Below are 11,458 nucleotides of genomic sequence, written 5' to 3' on the forward strand. Positions count from 1 at the left end.
ATTTATAGAAAGTTATAGCAAGGAAAGCACAACCGAATTAGTAGGCTAGGGTTTAGGGTCTGTGGGCCCCCCTCCTATTTTTTTTTTTTTTTCTTTGCTTGATGATTAAGTAATAGAATTTTTAAGCGAAAGATCAAGTAATAAGAAGCTGCTCTGCATTAGAAGACATATATCAGTTCAGAACTAAAATTGAGATGTACCTAGCTACATGAGATCTGTATTACTATTAACTTTTTATGACGATGTGTAATTTTACAGCATACCTAGCTAGGTGCCATTACTTTCCATCACTAGGTGTATAGTTTTAAGTATTTTCAAGCTAGCTGTTCCTTTTAAGACCCCATTAATCAGTTGCAGTAATAATGTCCCATTTCTCCATTCCTTGCAGATCCTTCTTCTTTCTCTATTTCTTTTCACACCTCTAAATTTATGATGATCGCGGCAAGGAGCAGCCACTGATTTGAACTATAATATTGTTGTGCACGTCAGCCACCATGAGTAGTACTTGTGACTGCTTATGTAAACTATAAGAATGATCGAGGGAGTGTGCCATTGTCTGTTCTCTGCTGCATCTCGACACTTAGTAATTTGCCTATTAATCTTCTTACGTGCTGTATAACTTTGGCGCTAGCTAGGCATGGAACTTCTCATTTACAGTGCTGATTGTGTTCATATTTTGCGCTTTATTCTTTCTGCGACACTTTTTGACATAGCAGATAATTGAAGACTGGGACAAGCTATAATTTTAAGAGACAGATAAATGCAGTTCCCTCATAAATTCAAGAATGGGCTCGACATGTATGAATTTTTTTATGTTAGAACACTTCACAGGCTGGTAGCTTTGTGCTATTCAATATCAACTGACTTTAAAGTTATGTTTTCATGGCCAGATATGAACGTGCAGCAACGTTACTCACGGTGAAAGAGATTGTTTGGAGGAGACCGGAGACAATGGATAAAACTAAAATAAATAAATAAAATTTAAAAAGTTCGTGGTCGATAACAAAAGCACATTGTTTGAAAGTTGATGGTGAGATTGTAAGTACAAGATCCACCTAGGTTCAAGTGAATTAGAAGTACTAGTTACCAATGGCTGCCTCATCAGCAATAGAGTATCTACAGAAGACAGAAGTTCCTGATAGTTGAAGAGTTCTACTCTTGGCCTCCCCTTCCTCTGCATCAGAGGAAAAAACAGCATAATAAAGGAGTTGAACTTTCAAGAAAAAGGTGCATATCATGTAGAATGGCAGAAATAAGACAACTTAAATCTGAAAGGAAGCACGATTGATTCTAAACCAGGTATGTTGATATGTATACTAGCAAATAAGATAGGAATAACATAAGTGGTAAAAAGATGATCTAATTTTGTCCACCGACCAATTGAATTTGTAATGATAAAAGATTAAAAGGAATGCAAGTATAAACAGCATGACTGCAGGTGTTGATAAAATAATTTATTTATCAAACTTCATACTACAGTCACATTACGGTATACAGAGTTCGCTGACAAGTACTAATAGATCTTCCTATGGCTTTATTTATTAATTTATGTAGTTTACAGTTTTCACTACACTAGCCAAAAACTCAAGCTTTGCATGAAGTCAGAAATGTTTTGTAATGACAAACCTTTGTCGTTATATTTGCAAAGTTTACAGGACCAAATCATGCACATCAACCCATGGTAAAACTCCATTTAAGCTGAAAGGAGAGAAGGTATTGGCAATCTAGAAGTAACAGAAATGAACTTCTGGGGTTATCTGACTAAAGGAACTTACTCTCAAGTCTCAAGTACAGTAACTTTAAGACAACTCCTGAAATATTATGGCTCGTACCATCTGAAAGAAGTGAGATAACATTGAGAAATGGTTTACAGGTATCTAACACCATCTGGTTATGGTGCTGTTGTTCAGTGTTAGAGTTAAATTGACACCAGCTATTGGTCAACATAAAAATGCAGGGTTGGAGGTTTCTGATCTTAGGTCGCCAAAATCACAATAAATTTTTGTGGAAGAGCAAAACGGACACTGGAACAAACAATAATATAAAAGAACACAGCTTACTTTAAGGGTTTGACTAACTCGTTGACTGAATGTGAAACAATAAAGAAATTTCTTCAACACTAACAATGCAACAAGCAGCAATATCTAAAGTTTTCTTTTGTGTCAGGAGTAATACCAAGTGACCGAAGAAATGAATGTACACATTTAGTATCCATTGCATTAGTCCATAGACCTTGTTGGCTCAAAAAAACTGTGCAGGTTGATAGCATTGTTCTGAACTTACAAGATATGGACTCAAGAATATCTTAATCATCAGAAGAGACCTGTGTGCTGCAAGTTAAAGATGGTAATGTGATTGTTTTATGGACATAAGAGACCATTAAAAATGCAACTTCTTTGGTCGCTTACACATTGTTAACGTTAATATTCATATGCACATGCAGGTTCGAGGTTTTGATCAGCAGGTTGAGTAGTTACCATTTACAAAGAGATTCCAACTGCATTCTGCTTCAATCCATTAAAATATCTACAAAAGACCAAGTTTCTGCCTTGCCTTGAGAAAGTTAGACTCTTGCACGCCTTTTTCCCTGGATAGCAAATAAAATAAACCATTAAACAGAGGGTCAATACCATGTTGAAAAGCAGATATAAAATGGAACTGCAATCCAACACTAAATAAGGCAGAACTCTAACAATTTGATTTGATTTGTCTAATAGCAAATAGATAGGAAGAAAAGCAATTGTGATAAAGTATGACACGCAACTTTTAACATTGATTTTAGACATGGCTGGTTTGGATTGTAATGACGAGAAGCCTTCAACAGTAGAAATTGAATGATCTCATGTGTCTTCATATACTCGGAAGGTTTCATCATTAGTAACAAATTATTTATCATATTTTCAAACTACATTCTATTTATAGTATAAATGGATTTCTGACGAGATGGATCATATTATCAACACTTGAATCAAGTATGAGTTTTCTTTTGTCAGTCTACTAACTTCTTAGAGCATAATCATAGCATATGTAGATAAAAGAAAAAGAAACAAAAAGGACTAAAACTGCTTACCCACGAACATCAGAACATGTGATATGTCAACTGTTTCATTCCTCTTAAAAAGTGGTTGTTAAACATATATTAAAAATGAAACAAATTATGCATTTTAACCTAATCATTCAGAAAAAATCAGATTCAAAAAGCAAGCTGATAAAAAAAAATACAAAAAAAAAAAAAAAAAAAAAGCTAGAACGCACATAGCATGGACATTGGATGGATGACAGGATTTACTTAAGTAAACAGTTGTAATATAAAAACAAAGGAAGCCAGAAATTAGGGTACTTTTCATGAACAAGGAAGCAAAAGTAATTAGATTAACAAATTTTAGAATACCAAATCAGAGGAGTGCTTTGTTTCATTAGCTTTATCTATAAATCGTTCCCAGAAGAATTGGCTCTTAAGACGCCCACTATACTTTCAAGCCTGCTGACTCTATTCTTAAGAGCTGAAACCCAATTCTCCAACAGAATGCTTGCCGTGTCACTATCTGAACTTGTTGCATTACTCCCAATTACATTTGTCAGGTTTCTCTTGGCCTTGCATCTTCCAATCGAAACTTCATTCAACATATCCTCTGTCTCCAATCTCTCTGACTTAATAGTATCAACAGAACTTTCTGCAGTTGAAGATGCCAGATTTTGAACTTGACCTGATAACTTCTCACTATCACCACATGTTCTAATTTCAACATTTTTGTGTTTCGTATAATTTTTAAAAAGTTCTGACAAAGTTAGTCGATCTTCATCCAGTGGACCGGCAGTTTTCAATCCCTCTGACTTCATAGTATCAACAGAAGTTTCTGCAGGTGAAGATGCCAGATTTTGAACTTGATCTGATAACTTCTCACTGTCACCACATGTTCTGGTTTCAACTTTTTTGTGATTCATATAACATCCAAATATATCTGATAAAGTTAGTCTATCTTCATCCATTGAACCTCCATCTTCTATCCTACATCTGGGAGGAAATCCTGGAGGAACAAGGGAATCAGTACCTTGATTCCTTGGTTCTGAAGGCAGGTCTATTTTTTCTGAAAACTTCGAATAAGAAACTGAAGGAATGGTGAAACCATTAGTCTTCCTACCTCTCTTACAACCCTCTACAACTTTCTTTGGGGCAGAACCATGATGTATGGGGACATGTTTAGCTCTCGGAAGTGATCCTTCCATGCACTTTGCTTTCTTTAATTTTGGCATAGTAGGCTCGCTTTTGTTTTTGAGAACTGACACGGATTCCTTCCACCACTTCAAGTATCTTGTGCTAATATCTGCCTTTGACATCCTGGATGGAATATACAATTTCACATTCTTCATTTCCTCAATGCAATCTTTCCAGGATCCATCAGAATTTACTTCTACACATGGTTCATCAGAACTGTGACCAGACCGAGCAACAGAAGATGGAAAGTCTTGATCATATCCAAATTGCCTTGCCACACGATGCGGAAGGTATTGCTCTCTAGTATCCAATCCAGCTAACTCAGTGGCCCTCAAGCACATGACAAATGACAATAATTCATCCTCCAGACCCGGGCCAACCCATTTTTCCTTCTCCGTATAGAATTTAGGGAAGTTCCAGTTCTCAATTGGCATGGCATAAGGGCGCCACACGAAAGATTCTCCGGCTGATTCTAAAACTGTCCTCACATTTACAACTTTTAGACCATCTACTCTGTTCCATAGGGCCAATCTTGGCTCAGCATAACTAATAACATTGGGTACTGGCCTAAATTCCAGAAATCTTTCCCATGCCCAAACCTGTACTAAATGAAATGGTGACTTGAGTTTGAGTTTTGAAACACCATTCCTGCCCTTTAATTCATTTGAAGATACAATAGCCCTTTTCAGCACACTCAAATCTCTATAAATGCAGGCAAGAACAGCCGGTGCAAGCGCAATTCGGGTACCTCTAGCTAAAAGAATTGCAATGGGAAATACACGTTTGTGTATTACATTACAAGCCTCAGGAAAAACATACCTGGACAACCAAAAGGCAAGGAATGCTTGGTGCTCCAATTCACTCCCACTCTTCCTGAACTTCTTCAACCATAAGCTTTCAGTAGCATTCTTGGATGTACTCTTGTAAAGTTCACTACGCTCTTTCTCAAGCTTCTCTTGTATTTCTTTCAGTTCAATGCTGCTATCAAGTGAACTGAAAACAGAGTCTCCCAAAACCGAAAAGCCTCCCAAAATCAAGATATCCTCCAACGTGATGCTAGCTTCACCCCAAGGGAAAACGAAAGTGTTGGTCTCACAACACCATTTCTCTGAAAGACCATATACCGAGTTGGTTTTCCTTTTGATTTCAAAAGTCGAATTGATGACGGCTTCATGAATACCAGCTCTCTTCCAGGTAGATTGGTGGAGAGAAGCCATGTGATCAACCCAAGTTCTCCAGTCGTTTTGTTCGAGACGCCATCCACGGAAACTGACCTTCAAATGCCATTCTTTTGGTGGGAGGGAAGAGAAACACTGAGGGAGCTCAAAAGGAGGTTCAAGATCAATGGAGGAAATAGGGGCAGTGGGTTTCAGAAAGTAGGCTTTTTTCAGAAATGGGTCTCCATCATTTGGTGAAACCATGACATCTCTTTCTTCAATAATGGCGTCCGCTGGACTCCCCATCACAGAAGTCTTGGGTTCAAAGATAGTAGAGTACTAAAGTATTTTCTCCTTGTTGCCAAAGAGAGAGGGTTTTGGCCTTTTGGAGTTCAGGGGGTGATGCTGAACAGAGTTTTTCTTTCCATGGATGAGATGAATAAGCGGAAGAGGAAGGAACAAGAAAAGCACAGAGTAATCTAAGAAAAAAAAATTAAAGAGGAGGAAGACGATTAGACTGTTCAGTGAGAGCACTTTGCTTTAGCGTACAGCTATAGGCAAAATATACACTTGGGAGTCGGGACAGTTGAGTGTGTCCTAGGTATTTTTGCCTCCGCAATTATTTCCTAGGTGTCTTTCGGTCTTTCCCATCACGTCTGGTTTGTAGTTTTGTACTTCCTAGCTGCCTGATATTTCGTTTTCAATTTTATGGTTTCCCACCATAAAAATCAACAAAGACTTGGTACAACTCCTAAAGCCTTCTAGGCTTTGTTGACAAAACCTGTCCTTAAAGCCGTAAAGAAAAGATTCTCGTTACAGAAATTCTATTATGACAGTACCATCCAAAATTATTCTTGAATATAAAGTTTATACTTTCAAATTTACAATTCCTCTTTTTTTCTTTTAGAATAAAATTCGCACTCCTTATTTTAAAAATCACAAAACTTTTTCTATATACACATCACTTCGTAACCGCTCACATTCTCTCCTCTCTCATTTTACTCTCTAATTTCTCTATGCTATAGTTTTCTCTAATAAATTTTTTATTATAAAATACAAGGGTCAAAACCCTACCCTATGCCCTATGGACTCCCTCACTCCCATTTCTCTATGTCTCTCTGCCACCACCGCACTACCCCATCTTTTTCTCTTTCTTTGTTTTCTTTTTCTTTTTTTAATTATACTTTATACTATATAATATCTTTTTCTCTAATAAAATACAAAACCTACCCTATACACTCTGTCTCTCTGCCCCCCACATCCCTTTCTCTTTCTTTGTTCTTTTTTTCTTTTTAATAATTTAAATATACTTTATATACTCCCATTTCTTTCCACTTAGCCGCAAGCCCGCAACCATTCTTCTTCATCTCTCCATATTCTCCACTTCCTCCTCTTTCTTCTTCACTTCATCGTAGCAGCTAGTGAAAAGAATAGTTTCGGCAAAAGTCTCTCTCTCTCAAGTCCCAAACCTCCAAACTCAGCAAACTTTTTCTTTAAATTGGTTGCAACGTTTACTCAATTTCAGATTTTCAGGTATTATTCTATGCTCCAGTGTTTATCAATTATTATTCAAAGTGATTTCTAACAACTTGCTCATTCATCGGTTTTCAATTTTCAATATTAGGTGAAATTAGATTTGCAAGTCAGTCTCGATCAGAATTGAAAAGCTGTTGTTTGAATCTTGAAACTGCTTTGAGAAGTGGTGAGGGTTCTGATATTGATGTGAAATATTTGCTTATGGAGTTACAAATTTTGCAGGAGATGTTGTCAAATGAGGCATATGAAACAGATAGGCCTTGGACATCCATTTGAATTATGGAGCTTGCAAAGAAAATAGATATGTTTCCAAGTATTATGGTTGCCTACATGATTTTATTGACTATACCGGTGACGGTAGCATCCGCTGAAAGAAGTTTTTCAGAATTAAAATTATTAAAATCTTATATGCGGACTACATGACTCAAGATAGGCTGAATGGACGAAGTGGTGTTAACACAGTGGTTAGAGCACCCACTACCTACGTACGAACTACCTATATACGAAGTCATAAGTTCGAGTCACTATGGGGGCAGGAGTGAAATCCTTTGATCCTCTTTTGAAAAAAAGATTAAAAAAAAAAAAAAGATAGGCTGAATGGATTAGCTATTTTAACCATTGAAAGAAATATGTTGGCAAATGTTGACTATGAAAAGATAATTGATGATTTTGCTTCAAGGAATGCAAGAAGACATCATTTTAGACGATTTGTAAACTTTTTTATAAGGGGTTTTGGTTTTATCACTTTATGTCCCCGTTATATAATGTTTCTTTATGTAATAGCCCATAAAAAAAAATAAGGAAATGATGGAAAATGTCACATTAGAGTGTGATATGATAAAAATGTCACCTAGTTTCCCACTTGATAAAATGGTCCATCATGAATTGTCGGTAATATTAATTTAGTCCTTATTAAAAATGAGGTGATGTTAAAAAAGGTCACTTTTAAATTTTTTTGATTCCAATTCTGCCCTTTAAGCTATAAAATCTTTATTTCTAATTCCTCCTGATATTTCCTCTCTGTTAATCTCATTGCATTATCTTCTTCACTTTCCTCAGGTTGAACCAGATGTTGGAGATAAAATTCCTCATAGAAAAAAATTCACGGTCTTTTTCACTCTCACTCTCTTGAGATCTCAAACAATTTTGATCGGTTTCTTCCGCCATGATCTGCTGAAACACGTCGCCGTCGGCGAGAATGGAAGGAATCTAACGTCTCCGGCGACGATGCCTTCGCCGCGATCTGCAACAAGTACGACCGATACGGCATCGACAAGTAGAAGGACTCTAATGTCTCCGGCGACGATGCCTTCGCTCGCCTCTACTCTGCCGTCGAGTTCGACATTGAAGCTGCTCTTCAGGTTCAGTATCTTTCTCTGTTTCTTTCTGATTCAAATTGTGTGTTTCAGAGCGATGAAATCTCTTTGAGAGTTCAGAATTTCGAATCTCTTTGAAATTGACTAGAATTTAAGTTATGATTTGGTCCTATTTTTCAAATTGAGACTGAATTTTGAGTAATTTTGATCTGCAGAAAGCGGAGCTTGCTTCAAAAAAGAAAAGTAGGGCATTTGCAGTTGCTTTGAATGCCGTGATTCGCCGGACCAAGGCTCGATTGCTTAAAGAGGTTCCCAAGTTGCAGAGATTGGCTGTAAAGAAGGTTGGCCTCCACTGTTTGAATCAATTCTATTATCGTGCTTCTTAGTAATTGTGCATTTTCATAAAACTGTTTGAGAAATTGATGTTTAGTGTGCTACATTCTAAAACTGAAAATTGAAAGATGATTGCACTCGGATACGGTGTTTTAGTGCTCGATAGTAAATTGAAGTGGAAGAACATGTGTAGTTGAGTTGTCAATTTTGCCTGTTTAGTATAGAATTCTTGATTGCTTGGGGTTTGTGCAGTGAGGTTTATAAATGCTACTATTTGCTCACAGGTTAAAGGGCTTTCATCTGAAGAGTTTGCTGCTCGTAATGAGTTGGTTGTAAGGCTTGTTTACAGAAAAAAGACATAACTGGAAGAAACCACAGTTTTGCTTGGGAAAAAAAAAAGCCTATGTAGAATTGAATTGATTGACAACAGGTCAATCAGTTTCCCCTCTTAAAAATGATGCCTCTTGGAAACAATCTTGTAAATTGAAATGTAAAGGCCGTCTTCAATGGATTTTTGTGTCATTCTTTACTTCCCATTCAGTTTTGAGCATTTCTATGTGTTGAGATTAAGGTTTGTGTAGTTTAGTTGAAATGAAGTTGGAAGCAAGCAGATTTTTGAGCTTGTGTGTTTGGTCTCTGAGGTTTTTGTCTTGTTGGGTTTTGCGGTTGTTCTTGAATTTTGTGCTGGTGAAGTTGTGTGTGTGTTTTTTGTTGCAGTGAGTATCGTTTCCCTTCATATTGTTAAATAAGGGACCTCACTTATTCTGAGCAAAAATTATTGAACCAGGAAGGAATGAAGAATCAAAACTGGACTCCTGTAATTAATAATGGAAGATTTGAACCATCTATATGGTGTAAAATCTTGTAAATACTGTAGAAAATGCTTGAAGGTATAAGTAGAGCCTTGTTCATCAACCCAATGGGTTGTGGATGGCTGGTTGGTGGGAGCAACCTCTCTGTTTGTTTATGTTTATTAGAATTGGTTTATCTTTATGTTAAATTTGGTTGTTCTTCCACATTTTTTCTACAGATTCATAGAAGAAAGGTACGGGCATGGCAAATGATATGTATTTTGTCACATTTCGTCTGTCAAGATATAGTTTCAGAAGTTGCACGTTGCTTGCACACATCCCTCTCTGTAAGTAAAGTTTGTATCATGCCATATCACCTTGGTTGTCTCCTATAATTAATGACTGCAATACAATCTATTGTCCTTAAGATTTTGAATCTACCATTAAGATCACTTTTCAAGAATTGCTGAGAAATGTCATTCTTGTTTTGCTTTCTGGATATTCTTTGAGATTTTAAGTCTACCATCCCTGATTCTTAATTTTTGTCTCTCTTTTGGTCATTCATGCTCAGTCTAAAGATTGACATTAAAATGAAATACCTATCAAAACACTAATTATGAAAATAAAATAAGCATGACAATGGATGATAATTGGGAGTCCCAATCTTTGACCTTAGTCCTCTCTGAAAAATGTTTTTGGTGATGTAAACTAGGTTATAGTCCGATGTTTTTCTTTCCTGGGGCAAGTTGACCATGTTTCTACAATCCCTTGTTTTGGACTACTGTGTAATTTGAATATGTAGTCTAACAGTTTTTAGGTAACTACACATCGGTCTTGGACCATTATCCAATGCGGTTTTCTAAATTAGTCACAGATGAGAAGGCTGTCCCCTTAACAGATTCTAGATTTCAAGAAACTGTGGAATATCACTTTTGTTGTAAACTAGTTGTCAAGGTTTAATTATTTGCTTGTTTATTTATTGCAGAGGAACAACTTACCTGCAGTTCGTCAATATTTGGAAACATTTGCAATTAATATATACTTAAAAGTTTCCATTACTGGTAAGAATTTGCCTTTAGTGGTTTCATGGTGCAACAACTATCTCTTTCATAATATCTGTGAATTGGGTTTGGGTTTTGGTTTTGTTTTTTTTTTTTTTTGGGGGGGGGGGGGGGTGTTGTTGTTGTTGTTTGTTTATAGTTTTACTCATATAGAGGCCTTGGACGAATTGTAGGACCAAATAGTATTGCAGATAGGAGAACCTGATGTAATGTTTATTTTAATACCATGTAAAGATCTTGGACGAATTGTAGGACCAGATAGGAGACCATGTAAAGATTTTGGTCTCTTTTAAGCTATTTTTGGTTAAAATGACATTTTTTTTTCCCGGAGTTCTTAGCAACTTGATATCTGATGAGTAGATGAGCTTTCATTTTAACATCTGTAAAATTTAGTTACTGATCATTTTATGGAATTCATGCTTTTGCAGTGGCTAATTATATGATGAGTCACAAGTTAATAGCCAAGTCACTGTTAATCACATGTCACTAACTAAGTAACTGACCATGTCACATTACATGTCACTGACAGTCACAAGTTAATAGCCAAGTCACTGTTAATCACATGTCACTAACTAAGTAACTGACCATGTCACTGACCAAGTAACTGTCAGTAGCCAAGTCACAAGTTAATAGCCAAGTCACTGTTAATCACATGTCACTAACTAAGTAACTGACCATGTCACTGACCAAGTAACTGTCAGCAGCCAAGTCACAAGTTGATAGCCAAGTCACTGTTAATCACATGTCACTAACTAAGTAACTGACCATGTCACAAGTTAATAGCCAAGTCACTGTTAATCACATGTCACTAACTAAGTAACTGACCATGTCACTGACCAAGTAACTGTCAGTAGCCAAGTCACAAGTTAATAGCCAAGTCACTGTTAATCACATGTCACTAACTAAGTAACTGACCATGTCACATTACATGTCACTAACCAAGTAACAAGTTAATAGCCAAGTCACTGTTAATCACATGTCACTAACTAAGTAACTGACCATGTCACATTACATGTCACTAACCAAGTCACAAGTTAATAGCCAAGCC

At 36.6% G+C, this 11,458-nt stretch overlaps 1 protein-coding gene and 1 long non-coding RNA gene across 4 annotated transcripts; one reads left to right on the forward strand and one right to left on the reverse strand.

Moving 5' to 3' along the window:
• Positions 1-952: 952 nt before the first annotated feature.
• Positions 953-5,918, reverse strand: LOC133733013 (uncharacterized). Of its 2 annotated transcripts, XM_062160619.1 has the most exons (5): positions 3,392-5,918; positions 2,478-2,587; positions 1,776-1,835; positions 1,627-1,698; positions 953-1,174 (listed from the first exon to the last, which is right to left on the reverse strand). In XM_062160619.1, the coding sequence occupies exon 1, from the start codon at positions 5,677-5,679 to the stop codon at positions 3,427-3,429; it is 2,253 nt and encodes a 750-aa protein (XP_062016603.1). In that variant the 5' UTR covers positions 5,680-5,918; the 3' UTR covers positions 953-1,174; positions 1,627-1,698; positions 1,776-1,835; positions 2,478-2,587; positions 3,392-3,426. The 2 variants fall into 2 exon arrangements, with proteins under 2 accessions (XP_062016603.1, XP_062016604.1); XM_062160620.1 differs by lacking the exons at positions 1,627-1,698; positions 1,776-1,835.
• An 817-nt stretch (positions 5,919-6,735) lies between these two features.
• Positions 6,736-10,470, forward strand: LOC133734322 (uncharacterized). 2 transcript variants are annotated; one of them, XR_009858233.1, is made up of 5 exons: positions 6,736-6,906; positions 6,998-8,270; positions 8,441-8,566; positions 9,589-9,696; positions 10,335-10,470. It is a non-coding gene; the product is annotated as an uncharacterized LOC133734322 (long non-coding RNA). The 2 variants fall into 2 exon arrangements; XR_009858232.1 differs by having other exon boundaries at positions 9,589-10,440.
• Positions 10,471-11,458: the final 988 nt, after the last annotated feature.

The sequence above is a fragment of the Rosa rugosa genome, chromosome 2 (assembly GCF_958449725.1).
Source record: "Rosa rugosa chromosome 2, drRosRugo1.1, whole genome shotgun sequence".
Lineage (NCBI taxonomy): Eukaryota > Viridiplantae > Streptophyta > Magnoliopsida > Rosales > Rosaceae > Rosa > Rosa rugosa.

Excerpts from the sequence above, each read along its gene's own strand:
- LOC133733013 (XM_062160620.1), bottom strand. The coding sequence starts at position 5,679 with ATGGGGAGTCCAGCGGACGCCATTATTGAAGAAAGAGATGTCATGGTT.